The 27,941-nt window shown below is 41.1% G+C and overlaps 1 protein-coding gene across 2 annotated transcripts; it reads left to right on the top strand.

Annotated features, from left to right (window-relative positions):
• The first annotated feature begins 426 nt into the window (after window positions 1-426).
• On the top strand, window positions 427-26,042 carry LOC135496651 (phosphatidylinositol 4,5-bisphosphate 3-kinase catalytic subunit beta isoform-like). 2 transcript variants are annotated; one of them, XM_064786081.1, is made up of 19 exons: window positions 427-577; window positions 4,772-4,932; window positions 6,901-6,996; window positions 11,435-11,567; window positions 11,903-12,003; window positions 16,309-16,596; window positions 16,813-17,055; window positions 17,954-18,193; window positions 18,379-18,511; window positions 19,369-19,472; window positions 20,080-20,340; window positions 21,928-22,049; window positions 22,372-22,672; window positions 22,890-23,008; window positions 23,185-23,294; window positions 23,501-23,756; window positions 24,155-24,430; window positions 24,634-24,765; window positions 24,859-26,042. In XM_064786081.1, exons 2-19 carry the CDS (start codon window positions 4,780-4,782, stop codon window positions 24,992-24,994), a joined length of 3,204 nt encoding a protein of 1,067 aa, XP_064642151.1. In that variant the 5' UTR covers window positions 427-577; window positions 4,772-4,779; the 3' UTR covers window positions 24,995-26,042. The 2 variants fall into 2 exon arrangements, 1 of the variants encoding a protein (XP_064642151.1); XR_010448706.1 differs by lacking the exons at window positions 24,634-24,765; window positions 24,859-26,042 and having other exon boundaries at window positions 23,501-23,866; window positions 24,155-24,293.
• The last annotated feature ends 1,899 nt before the right edge of the window (window positions 26,043-27,941 follow it).

Here is a 27,941-nt window from a genome sequence, read left to right as displayed (position 1 = left end):
GAGATGCTGTTGTAGATCTTGGCCATGTGACACAGGGCACATGACCGAAAGTTGTTGAATATTAGTGGCCATTGGGTGAGGAGCCGTTCTGACTGTCTGGATTTATTGTATTGGTTGTGACTCGAGTTCTGAAAATAGGTTTACAGTGGTTGTGACAAGGACCAATCCTGATTTTTTCATGACTTATGGTGCTGCCACCTCTGCCATGAATAGTAAACTAAAATCGTAAATGCGCATGAATACATCATAATTTAAAAGTTTAAAACTTTTTCAAAACACGTTCTAAGACAAATTGAAAATTTTATTATGAGTTTTGGAGTACTCTAGTACAACTTTTATGCGAATAACTCGCGCAGATAGGATGATTGCAGTACTTATTTAAAACTACATTCATGGCGCATGGTTCTTAAATAAGTGCTCTTCGGTTTCACTTCCTGGAACTTTAAAGAGCAGCTTTTTACAAGAAGAAAACTCGATTTATAATGCCATGGAGTTGTTTATTCACTCGATTGCTCAGCAAATTACTTGGATAACATGTACAAGTTAGAGAAATAGTGCACACACGATTATTTTGTTGGTAAGCCTGTTTTTTGTAAGAAAAAGTAACTTTTTTAGAAAAAAAAAATTGCAAAAAAAGCTGTCGATGATGACAGCAAAAAATATCATCTGTCATGCACAATTTATGTCAGATGTTTCGTTTTTATGATGTCATGATGGACCTCTTAGAATGGGCTAGTAGTAGTCTTGATAGTAGGTTTACAAGACTTCTGGCCAAGGATGAGGTGTGATTCACTGCAAAATGCAAGTCGAGTCCAGACATGTTTTGCTGTGTCGCTTTAATAAATACCGTCGGAAGCCATGACGGCTATGATGATGCTAAGATATCCGCAAAAAGAAGAGCAACTTGATACCAGTATTCCACCTACATTCAAAGGCAGACAGTGACCGTCCATTGAGCAAGTTCAGTGTCTTAGTTGACTGCTGTGGACCTGAATTGACAAGCATTCATTTCAAGTATTTGAAGACCGATCCCCCCCAAGAAAAAACGATATTAGGGTGTATGACCTCACCAAAATTCTTGGGTGACCCTGGCAATGCCTAGCGGCACTGTCAAATGAATAGTTTTATCATTCATTGAGACTGAGAGGTTGTTGGGCTTACCTTGATATATTATAACTGAGTCATCCACCCACCTCGGCCTGCAATTATTGACATTGATTCATCGTTTATCACGCAGGGTCACTCTCCTCTTTGAAGAATGGGCATCAACTGTTTGTTGCTCATCACTTAAGGTCAGACTTCAAACAAATCGACGCTAGAGCCACTTTACCCTTTGTTCTGGTAATTTTTCCGTTATTTTGTCATTGAAAAAACAACTCTGTCAGAGTGAGAGGTTCTTATTCTCATTGTTCTGGTAATTTTTCCGTTGTTTTGTCATGAATGGAAAACAACATTCTTGAGCCCGAGCATCTTTGTTTTTGTTCTGCTCATTTTTCCATTGTTTTGTCATGGAAAAAGGGGCAAAGAACTGTGTTTTAAATTTAGTGTTTTCAATCTTAAAAAGTTGCTTATAAATTTTATGCAAAAGCAAACATACATGGACCAGTTGACACCAGTGATACAGGATTACCCAGCAATGTGTAATAAGCTACTTCTATGGCTACTACGAAGAAGTGACTAATACTCTCATGTCAGTGTCAAGTACTTCATATTTATAGTAATCTTATTTACATTTACTTACAGTGATTACTATTCCTATTGACCTTGGATGACTCAGGTCACAACAACTTGCATAGATTGATAGAACATCGTAAAATAAGTTGATTAGTAAAATAAGTTGATTAGTACAATAGAAATTTATCTACCCTAAATCACGACCGTGCCAAAAAATAATGCTGGACGTTTTGATAAAAAGCTTCGTTTGAATGAGTTTAATATTTTTAAAATTTTGTTTTCTTTTGTTTTGTCCAGCCTCCTTCCACATAACACATTTTTGGAAGAATTGGCTGGGTGATGGCCTCGCCCTTTCAGCCGGGACTTCAGTGCAACACTCAGCACTAATGACTTTAGAAGCTCATTCAGTCACGTCTGGGAGGTGAGGAGGATACGACTGACTTGTGTGTTGAGTATGGCCCCCTGTTGGCTAATAGTACTCCCAGAACACAATCTTACATGTCTTATGTAATTAGGCCCCCTGCAGCCATGGTGGTGATTATCCATTGCGATGCAACTAAAAAAGTCATGTTTGGATCCCAACTTATTTGAAAACCAAGGAAGAGCTGCCAAAAATAATTGTCAGTGGCAATAGATGACGAATCCATCCAGAAACATGCACCCTAAGTCAAGGCAAAATGGATACGAGAGTAAAAACTCCAGACAGCCTGAAGCTGTGGATGTAGGAATACAGCAAAGTCAACCAATACATACATGAAATATAGGATCATTGTGACTGAAGTAAAAAAAGGTCACTAGAACAATACGTACACACAAGGAACAACAATGGAGAAAACCAGACATACTGGTTTATGGGTATGAATTGAATACCAACTTTATAAATAGCTAGGTATTATCGAGTATTTGCATGTTTTTCTGTCATTATGTTTTCTGTGCAGTTCTAAAAAATGCCAGAATTATGGTTGTAATGGAAGCATTTTCATACACTGCTGATAATATAGGTTTTTTCAAATCAATTATTCATGTCATGGTCATGAATAGACATGATGTGGGCATTGACATTGGGGAAACCCAATTCAAACAGGAACATTATCAAGTATGACCTTAGAATGGTTAGTCATGATGTTGTTTATGATTGTCAGCCTTCAACACAATGGCACAACAAATAAACAGAAGCTGTGACTGAGCAACCAGGTAAAATGATTTCCTATTAGTATTACCTGTGGGGTAGAGTCAAGTCAAGCTGATCTCAAACACTGGAATTATCAGTTCATTATTGAATAGAATGTATACGGTGTATCTTTGGTAATCTTTAGGTGAACCCAACTTTAAAGGTGTCCGCCATGCGTAAAAAATTGTAATTGAGTTTGAAAACTTCCAAATTGATCTTGGTAAGTGCTGAATTTTTCAACATTGCCACTGTGAAAACTGATATACAAATACTATAATATACCAATTTTCAGCAAGATTCCATGCATGATAACTGCCCCAGACGGCGTTGTGTATACTCCAATTCTATTTCCCTAACCCACCAGTAAATAAAAATGGCGTACCCCTTTAATAAACCAACAGCTGATTGGCTACAAAGGCCATTTACCTCAGAGGGAATTGCCAAGAAATTTCTCCAACTTTCTTGTGGTACTACCAGCATTTCGTTAAGACATGTTCGAGCTACAAGAAGAGTTGGTCGTTTTTGTGTAGGTGCTGCCTTTGATCGAATTCGAGAAGGACCAGATTAGTGCAGTGCAACGTAGAATGTTGTCATTTTTTTGATAGAAGGAAATGAGACATCACGCCGGCAAAGGGAATTCATTGTGAAATTTTACCGATTATAATTTGACCCTATTGATCTTGCTGCAAATTATCAGGTCTTTCACAAAGTCGTCTCGACAGGACTACTCAGGTTTAATATCGTATCAGCGCTTTGATCGCAAATAGCATCACACGTCTCCAGGCAGTCTTTGAAGACTTGGAGATTTTTTAATTCTATTAGCCACGTTGTGACGTAAGCGTTATCGATTTGTTAAACATCGCAAATGTGAGGCCTCATTCTTGTCATTAGGATTACTGCCTTCATTGCGTTTATTGACGCGGTGACATTACTTGGTCATCTTAATTCTTGAGCGCTGGGAAGTATTCGATAACTCTGGATTTTCTTGAGACGATGTTGATTTTGAACGGAATCCAAATGTAATTGGATGGATGTATTTGTTTAGCTTCCCTGCATGTTGCGATGCTCCCTGCAGGCCAATTCAGAATCAATTCTCAGAAAATTGTTGGATTCTCATGATGAAATTGCAACAGGCGTCCGACCCATTTGGTAAGTTGTTGTATGATGTGGTCCAGTGTTCTCCGCACCCTTATAAATGACGGTCTCCTGATTCATTTTATCCACCTTAATGCAAGTATCAATTCGTGTCTTGTACCCCCCCCTCCTCAAGGGTACGACACCTTATCACCCTATAACGACATCTTAAGGCTCAAGCATCACCCTTTTTTCACCAATGCTACTTTTTCTTTCGTCAAGACATCACCATCAACAATATATCAGTTATCACCGTCATATAAAGTAACCGAACTAATTTTACTGGGTAAGGCTGTATGTTCGACAAGACATCGACACATTAGCATCCTTATTCTTTCCAGCTTCGCCAAATTTTCACTAAAGGAAAAATAAATACTACTCAAGCATCGGCAAAGATTAGTGGTGATAGCTTAACTACCCTTGAGGAGGGGGGGTACAAGAAACGAATTGATACTTGCATAAAATGCTACATTATGTCCCAAAATGCTTTAATCAAATGCTTCTGATGTCCTGGAAATCTTCAAAATAGGATCGTGCTTAAATAATCGAGAATTTAAGAACAGTTTTCTCAGTGTGCGCGTGAATGCGTTGAAAACAGAAAAGAATGTAAGATTCCCCCCCCCCCCCGAAACTCAAAGGCTTTGGAGAACACTGTGGTCATAGATTCAGGATGTCCAGATGATTGTGAAAGTTTTAAGTGTAAGTTGGACTTGGAGTATGAGATAAGATGGTACAAATAGATAGGATGCATGTGTTGTGCAATTCAAACATTGCATTGATGTTTCCTTTCAGGTCTGATCATGGCGCCCGCCTTGGTTGACGTCTTCCAGTCGGAGGTGTGGTCATTAGAACGCCCTCTATCCTCCGCTGTCATCGTCGACTGCCTCCTCCCGAATGGCATCCTTATACCATTGACCGTTCAAAGGGACACCAACCTCATGGAACTCAAAACGGTAAAGAAACGAATGACATTGACTTTTAGTCTTCTCTGCTCGCCTTCAGTTTCATGAGTAAAACTGCGCCTGTGCCTCTGTCATTTGGTACAAGTTTTTTTTGCTTTTGTTGCCTCTGCAGTCCCAGATAGGAGGAGTCCATCCATATGGACCATGGCGATAGGGCTGACCACAGGCAGTCACCATTTTGGCCAGAACTTGAAATCCTAAGGCAATTAGAACAGAGCTCTTTCAAAATGAAGTGAATGCCAATTTCAAGGATAGGAGTCAGTTCTTGTTTTCCAGAAAACAGACATCCACCGTTGAAATTGGCATTCACTTCAAGGAGTTCTATTCGCTTCAGGATTTCAGATTCTAGCCAAAATGGTGGTGCCGATACACCTTTCCAGAAATGGGGTGCTGAGTGTCCGAAATAGTGATGTCATAAGGGGAAACTAGGCCTTATGGTGGAGAGACAAAGGAGATAGTCATGGTTGACCTACACACTTGAATGCCTTTAAAGACGGACAAGGGGGAAAAAGTTAGTTTCAATGCAAGCCACCAATTTCGGGAAGCATGTATAGTTGACCTCATGATTCCTGCATTCCAATTCCATACAATGTACATAGAATCCACCGCAGACAAATATTATTTAGGCCTGCTGTAATCCTGGCTAATTACTCCCTGTAGCATCTTCGTCAGGTGGTGGTGATGCTGTAACCATCTTCAGACAGAAATTCGATGTTGCAACTTTTAAGAATCAGGCAGTATCAAGAGTATGCCCTGTGGTATTTACAAATTATCGGACAGGTTTCTATACTGTTGTATTGGTTTATGTCTGGTGGTAAAAATAGCCACAAGCTTCATCAGATTCATGTAAGAGTCTTAAAAAGAGAATAATGCCAGCTGATTCATGATAACTCAGAATTTGAGAATGTTATGTTAGTACAGTAACACTTACAGTATGCAGTTGAGAATGAGAGGCGAGAACATTTTTATCATACGATTTACTGAAAAGCCGTTTATTTTCGCCAGCCTGTCGTTTTCGTGAGTGGGGGTGCAAAGAAGTTTGGGGGGAGGGTTACAATACATGCACAACAGATGATTTTCCGGCTGGCCCATCTTTCATCGCCATGACGCTTTGGCCTGGGAGGCTGCATGGGTTCTTCCTTGTCTGACATCATGGACTGGTCTCACCGTACGCTTACGTGATATTCATAAAACTCCGCGGTATATGACTGAATTTCAAAAGATTTAGAGTTCTTTTTTCAACAGGAGAGAAAGGCATGCTATAAAAAATCCTGACAAGGTCTGAATCAATTTTTAAAAGGTGCATGTGTGGTCATAAAGAAATGAATTGCACTCATTGTTTACTTTTTAAAAATCTTAGAAGTCTGCAATTTATTCAAAGAAAATATTGCAAACCTGGTAAAATGAGTGTTTGTTTGCGATCGAAGTATCCAATTAGTACTTTTTTCTCAAATTTCAAGGTTGTGAATATCAGAAAACTGTTTCTATCAATTGATGTACACATATCATAGACATACCAAGTTTTCAGTGGAGGTTTCATTTCTTGCACACCTGGGTTAAAATCTGTCTATTTACTAGAACAATGGCAAAATGTTTGCACCCTGCAGTTTAAAAATTAACTTTCTGTATCCAACAATTAAAATGATATGCCAGTCTGCTTAAGTTTTCAAGAGCGAGTCATACATCACCATGTAGCTTCAACCAGCAGCTTAAAGGGGGACTATATGCAGGAGGAGAGGGGCTAATTTGGCCATCTTCACGTGACTAGTATACACAGTAAGGGCCGTCGGTCATGTCAGACTGAGCACTAAATATATCACTCGTACGAGTGTGAATCGTTTCGAACTATTGTGAGATGTGAGAGACCCCAATTGGCGGCTTTGTGTAACTTTCTCTTGCCTGCCTAGCTGCTGCCAATTTGTCCCTATAAGGTCACCAAGTTCTTCTCTCTCCATGTAGCTACTGTGGGTCGAGGCTGAGAAGTACCCCCTGTATACATTCCTGGGTGACATGGACTGTTACTTGTTCATGTGCGTCAACTCCGCTGCTCTCAAGGTAAGACATGTCTTGATCTCACTTCACAGGCCCACGCCATTCGTTAAAAATTTGAAATTTGTAATTGAATTGGAAAAATTTCCAATTGCGTAGATATAAATTTCACCAATGGCGTCCTGTACGCAGATATACAAATGCTATACATACCAAGTTTCAGTAAATTTGTATGCATAGTAATTACTGCACTTACACACAGTATTGTGTAAGTGCATTTCTGTTTTCCTGTCACTTAGTGTCAGCCCCAGTAGTTACGACCAGTGTGTCCATGCATGGATCTATGATAGGGAATGATCATCGATGTTACACCAAGGGACCAAGTGCAGAGTCTTTATGTTTTTAGATCCCTAATGCAGCCCAGATAGTAGGATGTCACTAGGAACGAGGTTGAATCTCCAGCAATTATTTCCCTGCCCCAAGGTTTATTTAACCTTTAGCTTAATCGAGTTACCTTCGGTGATAGACTTGATAGAAAATAACTTCGAACACGCAGCAGGAATTAGTGATTTATACGGCAAGTCTGGTTTGATTTTCTGCAGGTGCAAATAATGAAGAAAATGTAGCCTGAACTTATAACATTTAGTGCTTGTTGACAAAAATGGTTTTCATGTTTATTTCCACAAGGTGTTTGACATCTTGGACTTATGGGGACGTTTATTTTAGAAAATTTGAGACAACCAACTCTCTCTTGCTTCCTTCCCCGGTTTTTTCTCAGAGAATCTGAGTTACATCAGTAAAAAAGGGACATGTCAAAATCCCTGCTCCACTCCTGGCAAATATGAGGCACACGTGACTGCAATAAGCTTTTATCAGTAAAATTGCTTTGAAGTGACCAATTTCATGTCACTTGGCCTTTGGTGTAGGGCGTATTGTGGGTGATCCACCAGCTCCTGTCGATTTCTGCTGTGCTCCCGTCATCTTCATGTGCCCTTCAATGTCAAGAGCGTTTAAGGAACATAGGAATTTATGCAAAAACTTTGCTTGTCAGGATGACCCTTTTGCTGCTGAATCCATTTTTCATTGCATATCTTGTTGACGTATTTTGTGCTTCCAATCAACCAGGAACTAAGTTGAAAACCCCATTAGATATCAGAAAATATATCAAGGAATTCTTAGTGGCTAACATTCCTGATATTGAAATCAACAAACACTTTGGTTGAATTCCAAATGATGACTATGCTATCATGGTTGTTCAAAAGCACAAAAGTCACATTATCACTAACGTTTACATTAAGTATCATTAAGGATGTTATCTCTTTCAGTTAAACCCATTAAAATGTTCACGTTAAGTCTTAACAGGCCAAGAATTTCTAATTTATTATGGTATTTTCGTTGTTCTTGTCATCCTGGAAAATCCTGAACAATGACTTACGACAGCCTTCCAGAAATATCCAAACAGTTCTGTGATGACAGCAAAGATGACGACAAAAGAAATTCGCTGATTGGCAAATATCCAAATTGGATACGAACTGAGCAACCCCATATTGATTTATTCGACACTACACTCATGTCTCTCCTAAATCCTGATATTTAAGATAAGATTAAGATAAGGAAGGTTGTTTGCAGGATGTAGCGACCCTAAACGTAAACAATAACTCCTTCGTTGTTTGTAAAATATCAGGAGTATTTGGTGCATTTCCAGAAAATGTCTTGCCCTACCTCGCCCCCTCTTTAGAATACCTGCAGAGATTGATACGATAGTTAGCTCACTTCCAGAGAGGTGAGCTTATCTTATGGTGCAGCGTCCATCGTCGTCGTCGTCGTCCGTTAGCGGGGCACATTCTGTACATTTAAGACTACTGGAGCCATCAACTAGAAACTTAGTACATTGTTCCCCTATGAAATGACACCTTGGAGACCAAATTTTGGTTTTGTTTCTTGATTTTGCCCCCAGAAAACCGAAAACACAAAAAGTGCTCTATGTCCCTATTCACTATGAGGGCTGGGCCTGAAATCCTAAAGCAATCGATCTCCTTCAAAATGAGGTGACTGCCAGTTTCCAGGGAGGGAGTGTGTTCTTTGATTTCCAGATGGACAGTCTCCCTGGTTTTAAATGGGCATACACTTCATTTTAGAAGAGTTCTAATATTGTTTTAGGATTTCAAGTGGTTCCTATGATCAACCCCTAAATAAACACGTTTTAGAATGTTTTGTCCTGTTCAGAAATCTTTATCCTTGAGTCATTGACGACTCCACCATTCCAGTTGTTCTTTCACCAAACAATATATTATTATAGAAACTTATTATGTTGTTTACTTCCTCTTACAATGTTTCAGGAATATTGCATGATCATAATTCTATAATTCTTTTTTAAATCACCCGAAGCCTTGGCCCGAACCTGTCCTGGGACTGTTCAGAGTGAAGGCTAGTGCTCAGTCATTACTAACTTTTGGACATTCATGTGTACATGTATTTATACATTACACGTACATGTACAACCCACAAGAAATGACTTTCGTGGGGTCGGAGGAATGTACTGATGGATCTGAAGACAAAGTTTCTGGATTTGGTTCGGAAGAAGTACGATTTACCTGATTTCATCCTGAGGATAGAAATGCACTCTACACTATGCTGGTTTGCAGTATATCATGCATGCAACATTGCCGAAACTTTAGTAGCATTTGTATGGCAACAGAACAGCAATGTTGAAATTTATATTCAGTTCATTATGTTATTGCACAATTGGTCATTTTCGTATTCGATCACAAAACAAATTTCAAATTTTTAACGAACAGCTTTGGCTATTAATGGTATATACGAATGATCAATTCTCATTAGTCGACAATCTATGTGTACTACAATACCATCTTTTGTATGATGTAAATGACTTTCGCCTCAGGACACTGATGACAAAAACAATATGAGAGACATGACTAAGGCCCTTGAGCAATCTCTATAAACAGACCTAACTTGTTTCCTCATATTTTAATTGAACAATAAAAATGTTAAGGAAATACATGTATATCTGAGCTGATACATGCAATCATACGTGCATGTACTCTAGTTTCACAAGTCTAAGACCATTTCTCAATATTCAAGTCGGACATGTCAGACCCTAAAATGAGCACATGGTCCTTTGATGAAAACATTCAAGGGATTGGCGACTCCGATTTGTTAGACATGTTAGATGGTCATGACATCATGTTCTGACTTGGTTGTTTCGATTTCGTAGTAATCAATCAAATACATGTAGTCTTATATCCATGAACTTAGAGTGATTTGCCCTAATTTGCCAAGTTTTGTGCCTTTCATAGTCTACCCAGGTCAGACTTTTGCATGACCTGGGTATAGTTCATGTCGTTAATATGAACTATAAATAAATCACATCCCCAGGAAATGGGAATGATTTTGGACATGACCGGGATTTGTAAAAAGGTTGAGACGCTCAAGCTTTTCTGAGAAGTTATTTTGAAAGGCCTGGTCTTGTGATAAGTGTCTACAATTGCTTGTAGGCCGTGGGACAAATCCAAAAAGCTGTCATTTGTAACAACATTTCGGGGGGGGGAAAGTAAAAATGCTCTTATCATGATTAATCGGTAAATAACATCACATGATCATAAAGTTTCCACAAAACTATATGTACCTTCAGCCGCTTATCCTAAGACTGACACTGACAGTGTCATTGTATTACAATCGTAATAAAGTACCTATATGATAATGTCACAGTGAAGTTTTCCATCGCTGTTCATCGACAATAGCACAAACATGGTAGCTGACAGAGGGTCACTTGGGTCTACATGTAATCGAATTACAATCAACATAGCGTGATAATTCAGTCAGATTTCGAATTCTTCCATTTTATGTGCAATGTAGTGCTGGGAACTACCACTGTTGAGTTGAAGATGACTGGACAGGTGGCAGCTTTGTAATAATGCCCTTGATAATGCCATTTGCACAAAATAAAGCCGGGTGTCAAACAAATATCTATTTGCCCAAGTACTTCTGTCTAGTGTCTTTAACTTTTAATATCCTGTGATGCAAATTATCGAAATGAGATTTTGAATCAAGGGTATGAAATATATTTTGTTTGTGAAGTATGGTAGAACAATGACATTATGAAACTTGCTGCGACAAGACCAGAAGATATTTTTTCGGCAGTGTGGGAACGATCTGAATCTTTGCTCTAAATATCTCAATGGATATTTCTGAGACGAGTTCATATCAGGATGTCATTTGGAGCTGGAAGGTGAATTTTGTGTTACGGTACCTTTCTTATTAACCTTTTATGTCTGATTTCCACCTTGATATGTGCATACGAGGGACAACATGACAAAAAGAAATGGAACACTCTAGGGTAGCCGATTTTGTTACAGAAAACGACCTGACTGTCCGGCGTTCATCTAAAAAATTCCGAACGCAGAAGAAGGAGAAGATGAAGAAGAAGAAGTAAGAAGAAGAAGTGTATTGAGCTTATAAAAGCCTAAATATACTTTCATTCCAGGAAGAATTAGTGGACGAAAGCCGACGCCTCATCGATATCCAGCCATTCCATTTGATGCTCAGGGTGGTGCAGAAAAAAGGCAACCGTGGGGAGAAGCTCGTCAACTCACAGATCAGTTTTCTCATCGGAAAAGGTTGGTTGAATTTGAATTCTTGGATGGGCCTTCAAAGGACTGGACAGTGATCTTAGGCTTTTGGTCATTAAGTATTCAGCTGAAGGTACGCGGGTAGGCATAAGGAGAAAGATGCAATCGGAGGAATTGACCAAGAGGCTAGGGACCCAATCGTGCCAATTGGTAATTCAGTCAGATTTAGAATTTTTCCATTTTGTGTGGAATTGGATGATGGGAACTACTACAGTAGAATAGAAGGTGTCTTGGCAGCCCAAAGCTTGGCAGAAACAATGCCCTTAATAATGCCATCAGTCCTTTAAGGACTTTTCAGAAATACGTTGCCGTCCCATTTTCAGGTCTTCAGGAATTCGAAGGGTTAGGAGACCCCGAGGTGAACGACTTCAGAAAATCTATGAAGGAGAAATGTATGAGAATTGAAGAGGAGCGCTCACAAAAGGTACACCCTGTTTGACCCCTTCCATTCCCTTGTGTACAATACACCTCCTACACAAAAATGAGGTATAAGATTGCAGAATATACCGGATGTCCTCGTGAATACCGGTAGCCTATCCTTTCTGCACTATAAAAGTAGGACCATACATTTCGGAGGTCCACAAAAGGGTACCAGTAGGACTTAGTAGGCCCTGGTCCAGCCTTTATTGTGACTTGTCATGCACAATCTGCAAAGCGCCGCTTCCCATACCACCCTGTTTAATTACGACCAGTGCATACAATATCATTTAAATAACACTGTTCATGGAATATAAATAGCCAATTTTAATACATGCAATATATGACACCCCAAGAGGCCTCTTCAAAATGGCACCCGATACCGGTATTCACGAGGACGACCTGTATATTTTGATGATAGGTCTTATATGTAGAAGTAGATTTCAATAGAAACTCTGGTATATTGTAGCAGCTTTGTAGGGCATGTAATTGAGAATGGCGCTCCTAGGCTTGGTAGTTCAAAAGCTCAAAATGTACGTTATCCCCAACAGTTACGTAAGTATCTTTCAATGCGTTATCTTTTGCAGTTAATCCCATTAAACTTGTTCACGTCAAAACTAACGACTCCATTATCAAAAGTTGACGTGATTTTGAACAACCCAGCCCTGCTTGGGCTCTAATTCTCGGGTAGTTGTAAAACAAGAAACACAGAAACGAAACAGAAACACAGAAACACAGAAACGAAACGCAGAAACCAGTCTTGTGGCGAATTCTGGTCTGCAGACTCCATCTTGTTGCCATGGTTGTGGCCGCGAACGCGGGTGTAACTAAAACTGGTATTCAGTCGGAATGGAAGGAGGAATGCTCATTTCCCAATACCCCTTTTAGCCTCATCAACGTGTGCGCAGATTGGCAGCATCCGGCCTTGATCGTGCCAATACACTACATGTATGTACTACACGGCGTAAATAGAAAATAGTCCTTCGAATAGCGAGTCCTGTTCTTTTGTACATTCCATTGCCTGTGCACGACACTAGGCTGAACTTCCCCACTGCAACCTCATTAACATAAACAGATATTTAAAGGGACTATTTAAAGGCAGCAGCTGGGCAGGCAAGATTGAGTTACTCCAAGTCCAAGTCTAGTGCCCGCCCCCCCCCCCCCCCCACTTTACTCTATTCTAGTCGCCAAAATTGGTCTCTCACGTCTCACATAACGTCGAAATGATTCACCCATGTACTGGTACCGTACCTTGCATTTAGTGCTGCATCAGACGGGATTTGTAGGATGATCCTGGTACTTCATGTAAATTGAACACTACAAGGCAAGATGTTGCACTGCACCTTCATTTAAAATAACATGCTGTAGGAATCGAATCGAACCTACCAAAGTACTACACCACCACCTCAAAAGACTTCACCCATATCGTGCCGCTCCCTCCCCCCCCCCAAGTTGCTCCATGTATCCCCTCAACAACTCTATTGCATTCCGGCTGGCCGCAACCCACCAACCTCAGATTTTACTTTTAAACGACAATAACAACGGATTGGGCAAGGAAAGTATCACCGTGCCGCTTGATTCCAACTTTTATGAAAACCCGTTTGATTTTCGTTTCTGCGTTTCGTTTCTGCGTTTCTGTGTTTCTGTTTCGTTTCTGTGTTTCTTGTTTTACAACTACCCCTAATTCTCCACTTCAGCTCTAGTGAAGTCAATATTTCAAGCATCCTTGTCTCTTACAAAAGGTTAACCAGATAATTGAAAATTCGAGTCAAGTACTCTCTAAGATCTGTTTCATGCAATGTTTACGAGAAATACCAATACAGTACCTTATAGTTTCTGACCAGAAGACATTCTGACCAATGTGAAGGAAACTAAGCCTGGTTTTTTTTGCTTACATTCAAAAAACACACCCTTGAACCTGTGTAGGTCAAGTTTGAGTTGTGTACACTTCTAACTGACCTCCCTGAGTCAGACATGAGCATGAAAATAGGTCAAGAGGTCTACTTTGGGTACATTTCATTAACTCTTTCACTACATATCCGGTATTTACCAAGTCTGTACTCTGCCTACCATACATGTAAGACCACAGTAATCCGTAGTGCGAAATTTTCCACAAGTGCAATCGTAGAAATGTTAAAGGTCGGAGAGCAGAAGGACTAGACAAAACCCCAAATTAACTGAAGTTACATGTATCATCAATCTCAATGATATGTAAGTTCTAAATGATGTCAGAAGTCAGAAGTTGGTGTCTTCTAACAGTGATGAGAAATGCATGTTTGAAAAACTGGCCAGGGTATTGCGCAATCATTGACGTCTATTTGAAATCACAATCGGCAATGTTCGGCAATTTCCGTAACTGCATGTATGACGTGTTTGATAGTTAAGCGCTAAAGTTTTAAGGCAGCTTTACAGTACTTAACTGATCAGTTCATGACCCGATGTACCATTTCTTGTCAATCAGCCTGATATTGGCCCACATTGCTGTCCTAATTAACTAATGATCTAATCGACCCTAATTATTACCATGTGATAACTCAGATTACATTTTATCACTAACTGGACAATCTCCAAGTCAAATTGGCTTTGTGAATTATTCTAAAATATGTTGGTGTCACAAATTGTAATTTCATAGGGAAATCCAAGCCTAGCTCTTTCTGAGTGCAGGGGGTTTGGTAACTCAACTCAACTCAACTCAACTCAACAGAGGGCAACTCCTGGCCTGGCACAATCGAGGGGTCAACTATAGAGCTTCAGCTGTAGGCCTACCATTCAACCATGATGGCCCAAAAATCTACCCGAGCGCACTCCAAGAAGCCATGATGGAAAATCTGATACAGACATTTCGATCACGGCTAAATGCATTACAATGGATTTGATTACAGGAACCATTAGGATACGAATCCCTTGCATTAACGCATATCCTGCCACTCAAGGTGGATCAAATTTTCTAATCAGGATATTTCATTTTGGAGCTTGTACACGAAGTAATGGCATCTTCATTCCATTTCGTAAAGTAATTAACAGAGCATTGTCAGCGTATAACAGGTAAATCTTGAGATGAAAGTTGGACGTTCTGTATACTGGGAAATGATCGCGGCCATTTAATTTCGCAGTTTTATGAAATTGCAACATCTTCATGGGCCTACTCGTCTTTTGACAGAAGTTTAAATTATACAGTAGATCCCCTCTATTGAGGACACCCTTGGGACAGACAAAGGCTGTCCTGAATTGAGAGTTGTCCTGATTACAGAGGTCGAATTGAATGAAAAAACAACTGTAGTTTATTTTCCGCGCCCATATATTTCTGCGATTATCTGTGAAGGTGAAAAATACAAAAATAAAAGGCAGGCAAATATTTCCACGTTTACATTTACGGTGTAAATATGCAGTGATTCAAAATAAATTTCAACATTGCCATTGTGTTCAGTTCGAGAAACTGTGGAATTCCACAGCGCTGTAGAATTCCACATCTATGACGACCTCAAGATGTGGAATTCTACAACTCTTGCTTGTGAAAACTGACATCTGTTATCCGTTTGAAATGAATTGTTCATCTCTTTTCAATATCATTTTATGCATCTACAAACAGTCTATGAAAGACAAAGGCGTTATAATAGTCAACCAATTAGCCTACTTTCTCGATTTATGTCCGACATCATGGAAGTTTTGATTTTAATCGGAAAAACGCGCGATCGAAAAAGAATTTTCCGCGATCGAACGGCGTAAAAAGTTGTGTGGCCCTCTATCGGTAAAAGTAGAAATACCCGGCAAAACAAACATGGCGCCCTCGATGCGCATCTTGGATTTCAGCGACGCCAAAACGATGCGGTATTCCGCAACAGTTGTGTAATTCTGCGTCTGATCGATGTGGAATTCTACATCCAAAAGGTAAGGTAGTGGAATTCCACAGTTTCCCGAACTGTGTTGACAGATAAATGTATATACGAATGCTGTAAATAGCTAACCAAGTTTCAGCAAATTTGCATGCACAGTACATGTAACTGCACTGGGTGTGTTTCTATTTTTCTGTACCACCAGTAAATACAACAACCCGATGAATGGTGTACTATGTACCTGATAAATATATAAATGGCATACATGTACATGTACCACGGTAATATTTGATTAAAGCCACATATGCATGATACTTGAGGCAGAGCATTTATATCAAGGACCCTCCAAGTTTAATATGTCTGGGATCTCGTTCGGCACTCAGAATTAATCAAACGATTTTCACAGATTATATTAAATTTGTGTTGGCGGTAGGCCACTTGAGACAGACCTGAAATTACAATTCTTTGTTTCATTCCAGGGCTGGCACGATCAGATTCTATACTTTCATCCACCTTCCATCAACGAACACACAGTTCACTCACAAATAAACAAAGACATCTTAATCAGCGTTTATTTACCCAAACTTGGGATAAAGACGACGAAACGGATATCGACGGAGAAAAAACCTACAGATCTGATTCAAACTGTGTTAAGAAAACGGACGTTAACCACAGGAATACCGGAGGAGCCCGCGGAAAATTACTGCCTAAAAATTGTCGGAGAGGAATCGTACCTTGTTGGGGACCATAAGTTGATACATTTCACAGTAAGTTTTCATGTTTGCGATTTGGGGAAATGCTACCAATTGGAAATGTTGGTCGTCTCACCAGCGCAAGGGTATAGGGCTGAAATGTAGTCCAAAAGCGAGCTGGCAGCCGAGGTTTTGGGCAAAATCACCGTTCCATCCGTCCTACATGATTCCATTTTTGCGTCTTACATCATCAACTCTGCTGGTTTTTTCCACATCTTGTCTCATTTTCAGCATATACAGAAGCTGGTCAGTACAGACAAAATGCCGCAACTGGTGCTTAAGTCAGAGGAGGAGTTACTACAATCTTTTCCGCCGTTACTCAATTTGCCAAAAATCAAAGCGATTGACTCGTCAGCAATGGGATCGCCATTCTCCAAACATAAATATGACCCGGTGCTATTATGGAAGATCCCGAATCATTACTCGGTTTCAATCAAGTCGATATCGAATGTGAGCTGCCCTGATGATACGAAGGTGAGTATGGTGGAACCTCCCTAAGCAGACACCGCTCTATCAAGGCATCTTCTCTTTCAATGACACCATCTCTATCAAGGAAACTTGTTTTGGTACCAAATTGGTTGTTTCCATTCAATTTTTGTCACTCTTTAGGATGTCCTTAAGGCTGGGTTCACATAGAACTATACTATTCGGGTATTCGGTGCACGTTTTGACAGGGCACGCGGGTACCTGAAATCGAACAAGGAAATTTCACAATACCGGGTCACATGAGAGGGCACTATTCGAAAAGGTCGTATACCTGCGTATAGTATAGTATAGTGGGAATCGTGCGCGTTCGATTTTCGTGCAGCGTATACCACCCTGTTCAGAAGTGACCAGAGGAATTGGTATGCATTTTAATGTTATCTATCACAATTATTAAACGATTTATTGCATACTATATGATAAGTTAGAAACAATAGTACTCATTTTTACTCATTTTATTGCAATTTCTAAGTACAGGCCTTCATTACATGTTTTATTACTAATCAACTAAATGATTCTTTTAATTAACATTTAGCGAACTTGTTCCTTTCTTTGGTCTTTGTTCCTGGTCAGCTTCATCCTCGGCCAAGAGGAGAAGAGCCAAATCTTCTTCGTCTGAACTGTCCATCTGATCGGCGCCAAAAGACGGAATACCGCACGCATGCTACCCTATGTGACTCGCCGTGCCCGTATAGCGTATAGCGAATACCGAATAGCGTATATCGAATAGCGTATACCGAATACCGTATAGTTCTATGTGAACCCAGCCTAATAGAGAGGTTCTACTGTACTTTATAAGCTCATAACGCTACTTTGCCGCTCACCTGGCAGTTCAAAGATTTCAGGCCTAGTCCAATCCCCCAATGATAATGAAATAATCCAATTTCAGCTCCAACTGCGAGTGGGTATATTTCATGGCGGTGAGGCATTGGCCGACATGGACAACACAAAAGCCGCTAACCTGACAGATGGTGAAGCGCTATGGAACACTGCCGCTAACTTCAACCTCGCCCTAGCAGACTTGCCGCGGATGGCGCGACTGTCTTTTGCGCTTTATACGACCTACGATAAGAAGATGACGATAAGTGGTGGAAAAACCATGAAGTTCAAGGATGGGAAACAAAAAATTGTGAGTTTTTGATTGGGATATTTCGAGCAAGTTTCAGAGAATATGTCAGGGATGAGACGTTTCTCATTTTTGGAGGATTTCCGTATTTTTTCCTCTTAATTTGACAGCAGATATTTAAAGATCTCTTTGGCTGCCCCTACACTGATTTCCATTGGGAATAAATATTCTCTCTTTTTCACTTTCAGGACATTTTACCATTGGCATGGTTGAACACAACGATATTTGACTATAAGAACATGTTACGTACGGGACCAGCGGTATTTAACATGTGGCAATTCACAGAAGATGTAACCATGGAAGATATAGTTAACCCTATAGGTAGGTTTCTGATGGGAAGTTAACCCATTAGGTAGGGCCGAGGTCTTGAGACACACACACTCCGAGACGTTTCTTTAACAAGGGGAAGCCTGTTATTGGAGGAACGTCATTTGTTCTCATATATTTACTATTGGTCCAACTACATCTATTTCCTTTTTCCAACGCCAATAGTCAGTCATAAAGTGTGCCACGTGCATGCAAACGCGAACCCTGCGTTATCAGTTTGCAATTGGTGGGTGTATAAATTTTCCCAATCGCTGCATGTTGATTTAGCATCGCCATGTGTTCTTAGTTTGTCATTTGAGAATACTACTCTTGGGTCCCATAATTAAATTAATGAAAAACCCCACTTTGAAGAAATCAGTCCCACAGTTTTTACACAGCGGTAGACATTGGTTTCTGAAAAAGCCTACAGGCAACTTCAGAATTCTTTGAATATCACAGTGCAGGTATTAGACTGTTATTGGGCTTGGATACCAAGGAACATTCTTTGAAGTATTCCACCAGGAACGTGCAAGGAAACTGATACACCTGTATTGGCATTTAAACCCCTGGAATTCTCCATCTACACTACATCAAACGGATGGCTTATCCCGGATTAGCACATCACTCAATATTCTTATTACCAATACCATGTGTGTCATCACTGAACATGTCAGAGAAAAAAATCTGTGTCTGCTATCAGCTCTCAGCTAGCGGACACCTCTCTATTAAGGACACTATCTCTGGACCCAAATTGGTCGTTTTTATTCAATCTGACCTCTCTAATGAGGACACTTCTCTATCAAGGACAGCATTTTTCAGTAAAGTGGGTGTCCTTAATAGAGAGGTTCTACTTTATTTGTATTGTGTTTCAGGGACGGTGGAGGATAATCCCTTAAAAGAAGGAGCACCGAAACTCGAGTTAGTCTTCCATGACTACGGCATCAAACAGCCGATCAGATATCCGCCATTCTCAAAGGTGAGGGAGGTATCATGTTATGCTTCAACCCATTCTGGGTGGGTTTTTTTAGTGTCCCTCCTGTAGACGTTGCATAAGAGCAGTGTAAATCCAGGTAATGATTATCGATTACGTACCTCAACCTTTTTTCCGTCCTCAAGTACGTTAGGGAACCAGAATGCTTGAATGTAGGCAGGGTATTACAAGACCACTCATTTATAAAGACATAGTGATTTTTGCACCAATCGTATAGTTAATGTATCATATAATGTGTGAAAATTTCATGCCTATGTCTTTATCCGTATATATGTCTACAGGGATGTCAAATTTCAGATTTTAGGCAGCTTTCAGACTTTTTCCTTTTAACTAAATTCTAAATTTGATCATGGGAATGGAGAGATCTCTGTGGATCTTTTAATTTTTTTTATTGGACCAAAAATAAGCATTTTACATGTACCAGTAGAAGTATTTTTGTGCAGGTACAAGTGCTGATCAAATAACAAAACATTTCAGACTTTTTGTCTTGGCTCATTTCCATACCTGTGTCTATTTTTGAAAGTGCAGTCTCAAAATATGCACCAAAATTTACCTACATGTAATAAGCCGGGTATTATTTTCCTTTGATCAGGTGCTCGAGTGCGCTGCGGAAAACACCAACTTCAAAGACGCCATCTACGACACTGTCGAGGACGTTGTGTTCAACAATGCAGACGAACTCGACATGGAACGTCTAATACTGATTCTTGAGACTGACCCTCTCACTCCGATGTGCGAACAAGAGAAAAAACTGGTGTGGAAAATGCGCTATGAATGCCAGTACCAGTACCCACAATCCCTGCCTCGGCTTCTCACGTGTGTTCAGTGGAATAATCACAATGATGTGGCAACGGTTAGTAAACTTTCCATCCGCGGGATCGAACCCGAGGATTCTGAAAATACCGCGTGGCTTTCAAACGTTTGTGACCTCCTGATATGAGGCCAGCGCCCTAACCACTATAGCCATGATTTATGTCGACATAGAATTTTGTTGAGACTAGCTTTCGACACTACGGTTTCTTCTTTGAGGTCTGCCAGGGAAAAGTTTCACACAGCATTGAATACAAACAAGCAACTGCACTATTTTGCTTGTTTGTATTTAATGCTGTGTGAAACTTTTCCCCAGCAGACCTTGAAGAAGACACCATAGTGTCGAAAGCTAGTCTCAACAAATTTCTGTCAATCTACAAAAAATTGTGTTATTTTATACATTCTTTCTGATATTTTTCATCTTGATCGACTTGGCATCTTCCTATTCTCACTTTTTAGCTCACCTCTTAGCAGAGGTGAGCTTATCCCATACCGTGGCGTCCGTCGTCCGTCGTCGTCGTCGTCGTCGTCGTCGTCGTCGTCGTCGTCGTCGTCGTCGTCGTCGTCGTCGTCGTCGTCGTCCGTCGTCCGTTAGCAGGGCACGTTTCGTAACTGTTAGAGCTATTGAGTTGAAACTTGGTACACATGTACCCTTATGAAATGACACCTTGGAGACCAAGTTTCGGTCCGATTCGTTTCATGGTTTGGCCACCAGGGGGCCAAACGTTAAAAGTGAAAATATGCAATATCTCCCTTAATAGTAGTCGGGAAATTTTGAAAAAAATATGGTAGGTACTTCTAGCAAAGGTGCATCATATATCCTCCGGGTTTTTGATTTGACCTCCTTTTCAAGGTCACAGAGGTCAAATGGTGTAAATTGGCCGTTAGGATGTAACGATGGCACGTTTCTAAACTGCAATGACTATTGATACCAAATTTTGTACACATTTACCCCTTAGTCAGGTGATCTCAGGGATCGAAGTTTGGTCCAATATGATTCACCACTTGACCACCAGGGGGCAAAATCCAAAAACCTTAAAAATGTGATTATTCCTTAACTTCTTGCCCGATTGCCACTAATTTGATATCATGGGTACACCTAACCACCATACAGTATATGTCACACAGGTTTTTAATTTGACCTTCTTGTCAAGGTCACAGAGGTCAAATGGCATAAATTCGCCGTCAGGCCGTAACTATGACCGTTTCTTAACTGCAATGACTATTGATCACAAATTAAGCACACATGTACCCCTTGGTCAGGTGATCTCAGGTACCGAAGTTTGGTGCGATCTGATTTGCCGTTTGGCCTCCAGGGAGGGGGCCAAATCCTAAATTCTTCAAAATGCCATTATTCCTAGTAATGACTTGCCCGATTGGCACCAATTTTATATCATAGGTACATCTAATTCTAACTACCATTCAATGTGTCACCCGGGTCTTCTTTGATTTGACCTACTTTTCAAGGTCACAGAGGTCGAATGTACTGTAAATTGGCCATTTTGGGGAAATTGTAATTGCTTGGACCTACATCAAACCTAACACTACATGACACAATACCATGCTCTTAATCCATCTGTCCTCCACATGAGGTGAGCACAATGGCCCTGGCCATTTCATTATGTTTCAGATGATGGCATTACTACAGATCTGGCCCAAACTGCCCCCAGAACAAGCGCTAGAGTTGTTAGATTTCTGTTACGCAGACACATCTGTCAGGGAATTTGCTGTCGTATGTCTGAAAGAGTTAAGGTAAGAAAATACACAAAACCATACGTATTTCTGAGGTATCGGAGTACTGTACAACAAAGCTTCAACTTGTCTCGCTGACCAAAGCTTGTTTTATATGTGTGTAGTTATGTTTAATCAGTCGCAGCAAAACCAGGGGCACGTTGCCCTGAGCTGGGCAGGTTGAGACGGACTGGTTGTTCAATTCACCGTTGTCGGCCTTTTGTGAAATCTGAGTACATCTATTTCTTCTATTATCTCCTGGTGTCATTTACTTGTAGTTCGTGAAACATGCGTCTCCTTTTGCTACGACAGGTCACATTTCTCAATCTATTTTACCCCACAGTGACTCCGACCTTCTCCACTACCTTCTTCAACTCGTCCAAGCCATCAAATACGAGTCATACCTCGAATGCGAACTCGTTGAATTCCTGCTGACACGCGCACTGAATAATCGTACCATCGGACACCACCTGTTCTGGCTGTTGAGGTCGGAAATGCACGTGCCATCGGTCGCTGTTCGATTTGGTCTCATTCTTGAGGCGTACTGCCGAGGATCGACACAGCATCTTAAGGATCTCACTAAGCAGTGCGAAGCCCTGAGAAAACTTCAGTCTGTCAACCTACACATTAAGAACAATGCATCGGTGAGTCAATCGTATAAACTTTCTAACCATTTTGTCGGCTATAAATTCATGGGCAGAGGGATAACACTATTTATTATTCTATACTTGCCTTGTGCCAGCGCACCGCTTTTGAGCCCAGATAGACTAGTTGTCGATTAGTGAGTCCGTCGGCGGAACCCCAACTCTCGTCCTCTCGATTGTATCCTAGTCTATATTCTCCCTTTATTATATTTTCCAGAAAGGGAAAGAGAAGAATTTGGAAGGCATGCGGGCGTGTCTCCAACAGGATGCATACAGCGATGCCCTCTGTGGGCTACAGTCGCCACTAGATCCGTGTAATCGACTTAGACAGCTGAGGTATGCGTCATTTCAGTAATTGCTGTTGATGTTTTGCGTCTGCTGATTTGTTTTTTTCGGCTGAGAAGCTTACGAAAAAGAAGAAGTAACATATTGAAAGGAAAATCTGCCCACTCTTTTACAATCTGCTTTTCAACTGACAATGATGTGACATTTAGATCGTTTTTCGATTTCAGACATGACAAATGCAAGTTCATGGATTCCAAGATGAAGCCCCTCTGGCTGGTGTGGGAAAACCAGGATAGTATGGGCAGTGATGTCTACACGCTCTTCAAAAATGGTGATGGTATGTTCATGTAGAACTGTGTTGAAATACATTCGCCAGACATCGCTGTGGTGAAACTTCAGCTGTTGCCTGGAGTTTGGCTAACATTTCAGCTCGTCCGTGCCCTTTCCAGGACACCTAATGCCTCCAAGTTTGGTATCAACTCCTTAAAAACACTGTGGAACCGGATGTCAGTATCATCAACTCGTCTTTCCTTCTCCTTCCAGATCTTCGGCAAGATATGCTGACGTTACAAATCTTACGCATAATGGACAAACTGTGGCAAGCTGAGGGCCTTGATCTTCGGCTCATACCGTACAAATGCATATCCACTGGACCAGAAAGCGGTCTCATCGAGATAGTACTAAATTCGCAGACAATTGCCAACATCCAAAAGAAGAATGCCAATTCAGCGATTCTCTCGGTTTACGACAAAACTGCCTTGTTCAAATGGTTTAAGGATCATAATGAGAGTGACGAAAGGTAGCAAAAGAGATAGCCACGAAATTTCAAGTGCCGATTTGATCCCTCCTCCACGCTCCATGTCACTCTGGAGTTTGTGAAGTTCGGGTGCAGGGGCTTTCCACAAAATAGTAATTATGATGACAACAAAAATGATAAATGTAAACGCATGAGTAAATAAATAAATTTATAACAAGGAAGCGAACAAAAAATTTACAAAATGAAGAAAAAAATGTTTTGGAATCTCTCGGGACTCAAATGCGTGATCACTTGATCCAAGTCCAATACACTACCACTTAGAGTCTGGTCTGTCACGCTTGGTGAGAGCTTTTCTTTTATGTTTGTATTGTTCAGTTTGGAATCTCTACTGTGTTCTCAGTCTTTATTTATTCTTGCTAATACTAATTCTTCGATTTCAGACTGAATCGAGCGGTGGAGGCCTTCACCCTCTCCTGTGCCGGTTACTGTGTGGCGACTTACGTCCTCGGTATCGGAGACAGGCACAACGACAACATCATGGTCACCGAATCAGGCCAGCTCTTCCACATCGACTTTGGCCATTTCCTCGGCAACTTCAAGAGCAAGTTTGGCGTGAGACGAGAGCGTGTGCCGTTCGTCCTGACGCACGATTTTGTTTATGTCATCACGAAAGGGAAACAGAAAGTTGGAGAACAGAAGAATGAATTATTTCAAAGGTAACTTGACAAATCTTGTCAAGACTGCTCTCTGGAAGTGAGGCTTGTTCATTCTTAACTCCTACTTTGACGTAGCTCGCGTAGGCTCAAGTTCAATGGTAACCACTTCATTTCCATAGTTTGTGTTTTAGTGCTTCATGCACTCGCACCTGCAAAAGTATTCTGAACAGTACACATCTTACTTTCTTTCTTTTTTTTCCTAGGTTCCAACAGTATTGTGAACAGGCATACCTCATCCTCCGCCAGAAGGGTAACTTCCTCATCAGCTTGTTCATGATGATGTTATCAACCGGCATTCCAGAACTCACGTGTCTTGAGGACATCAAGTATATCAGGTAGGATATTAAGAGTGTTGGCATGGTTTAGTCAATCTACAGGCCTGAGACTTGATTTTAAATTTTCCTTAAATTGTATCTTTTATTTTTCAGGGATACCCTTGCTCTTACCATGGACGAAGAGAATGCCCTGAAGCATTTCCGAGCAAAGTTTGATGAGGCGTTGCGAAACAGTTGGAAGACCAGTTTGAACTGGCTCGCCCATAATATGGCACGAGACAATACGTGATGATGTTCCACAGTTAGTGATATGGACTTTTGGTTACGATGCAATCGGGGACCATTGATGACCTAAGAGATATTCTTATTCTTATATATATCTTATGTTTTTGCCCACTAGTTCATTCATGTGAACTGTACAGTATAGCGGGACCTCTCTATCTAGGGCAAACTTTGGACGGAGAGTTGTTGTCCAGAGGTCAAATACCAATTTGCGACCAAAATTTGTGTCCTTAGTAGAGAGAGTGTCCTACCTATAAAGGTGTTGCTAATAGAGGTTCCACTGTACTATCTTTGGGCAGACTTCAGTGCCACCAAATGTATTTATCAATCTGGTGTATTTTTGCACAGACGTTTTGTAAATATCTTTATATTTATGTATTTGGTCTACACCTCCATAAAAATTCCTATTTTGAGGTGTCAGTTGGTGCAAATGTAACACATACTTACTGTTTTTCTTACCATATCTCGCCAAAGGCACTTGGTCGAACCCGGGTAGGGGACCAGATCACATTTACCAATGGACAGTGGTTTTGCACAACACTACATGTAGATTAGCCTTTAAGGGTAGGCCTAACCAATGCTGTCGGCTAAAGCCGGTCAACCATGACACAGGCTGTCCAGGGCGGTGTAACATCACTATTTGTGATCACACCATAACAATTTAGTGACAGAAGGTCAGCCAAGTACCTTTGGCTAGATCTGCAGTATCTGAAAAACACTATACTGGTGTTGCATTGTGAAGTTCACCGGTTCACGTTATTATTGCAGACACTGTTTAAGATTCGAGATTTAGTTCAGCCATTTATTCAGGATAATGGGTGTTTCATAAAAATATTAAAACATTCGTTTTAGCATGTTTGGTCAGTTGCAACATTAATACTAAATGACCTTCTGAAAATTTCTTAAATTTCACTGATAGTGGCATGTTTTGTCCTTATTTGTCAATCAGTCTTTAATTTTGGTATGAATACATGTACATTGATGGGCAAAATTGAATATACTATCAAGATTTTGGTAAACCAACCAATAATAAACTTTTCATATTCATATTACAAAATCTTTCTGCTTTTCAATTGTCTATGCCTCATAAGACGCAGAATAAGACCAATAGGTTGTCAGGGTCTTCTGTCTTGATGTCTATCCCGTCTTGCAAGATCCATACTTGGATCGGAGTATGATACTTGGTACCGATGGACAGCGTGAGATGGGTAAAATCCTTCCCAGGACTTGTGCCTCTTAGGCAAACCATCCGGGTACCACCTGAAGTTCCTGACAATGCAACTGGTCTTCGCAACTCAGAAATGACCACAGTCGTCTCATGAGACAGTTGAAATCCTCCCTATCCATGTTCCTGTTAAAGCAAACCAACCAGGTACTCCCTAAAGTGCCTGACAATGCAGTTGGTCTGGAAACTATAAAATGACCACAGTCGTTTCCTACCATGAGCTGGTTGAAATTCGTCCAATGTCTTGTGCCAGTCAGGGCTACCTCCCAGGCAATACCCATAGTGACTGACAATGCAGTTGGGCTGGAAACTAAACGACCACAGTCGTCTCATGAGCTGGGTGAAATCTGTCCAATGTCTTGTGCCAGTCGGGCCTACTACCCAGGCATTACCTTAAGTGACTGACAATGCAGTTGGTCTGGATACTAAATGACCACAGTCGTCTCATGAGCTGAGTGAAATCCTCCATATCCCTGTTACCGTTAAAGCAAACCACCCAGGTACTCCCTAGAGTGACTGACAATGCAGTTGGTCTGGAAACTATAAAATGACCACAGTCGTCTCATGAGCTGGGTGAAATCCGCCCAATGTCTTGTGCCAGTCGGGCCTACTACCCAGGTGCCCAGGTTCCTGACAATGCTGTTGGTCTGTAAACTATAAAATGACCACAGTCGTCTCATGAGCTGAGTGAAATCCTCCCTATCCCTGTTACCGTTAAAGCAAACCACCCAGGTACTCCCTAGAGTGACTGACAATGCAGTTGGTCTGGAAACTATAAAATGACCACAGTCGTCTCATGAGCTGGGTGAAATCCGCCCAATGTCTTGTGCCAGTCGGGCCTACTACCCAGGTGCCCAGGTTCCTGACAATGCTGTTGGTCTGTAAACTATAAAATGACCACCAGTCGTCTCATGAGCTGGGTGAAATTCGTCCAACGTTTTGTGCCAGTCGGGCCTACCACCCAGGCACTACCCATAGTGCCTGACAATGCAGTTGGTCTGGAAACTAAGAAATGACCACAATCGCGTCTTGAGATCGTTAAAATCCTCCCTATCCCTGTTCCCATTAAAGCAAACCACCCAGGTACTCCCAAAAGTGCCTGACAATGCAGTTGGTCTGGAAACTGGGAAATGACCAGTCGTTTCCTACCATGAGCTGGTTGAAGTTCGTCCAATGTCTTGTGCCAGTGGGGCCTACCACACAGGTACTCCCCGAAGTTCCCGACAATGCAGTTGGTCTGGAAACTTTAAAATGACGACAGTCATCTCGTGAGATAGTTGAAATCCTCCCTTTCCCTGTTCCCGTTAAAGCAAACCACCCAGGTACTCCTTGAAGTGCCTGACAATGCAGTTAGTCAGGACACTAAATAACCACAGTCGTCTCATCAGCTGGGTAAAATTCCTCTTGTGCCAGTCGGGCCCACCACGCAGGTACTCCCCGAAGTTCCCGACAATGCAGTTGGTCTGGAAACTTAGAAAAGACCACAGTCGTCTTGTGAGATAGTTCCCAGGTCCCCAGGTTCCTGACAATGCAGTTGGTCTGGAAACTTTGAAATGGCCACTGTCGTCTCATGAGCTGGGTGAAATCCGTCCAATGTCTTGTGCCAGTCGGGCCTACTACCCAGGCACTACCTAAAGTACCTGACAATGCTGTTGGTCTGGAAACTAGGAAATGACCACAGTCGTCTCACGAGACTGGTGAAATCCTTCCAATATCTTGTTCGAGGTCC

This window comes from Lineus longissimus, chromosome 12, assembly GCF_910592395.1.
Source record: "Lineus longissimus chromosome 12, tnLinLong1.2, whole genome shotgun sequence".
Lineage (NCBI taxonomy): Eukaryota > Metazoa > Nemertea > Pilidiophora > Heteronemertea > Lineidae > Lineus > Lineus longissimus.
The sequence above is the reverse complement of the archived record's forward strand: the minus strand, read 5'-3'. Positions and strand labels throughout refer to the sequence as shown.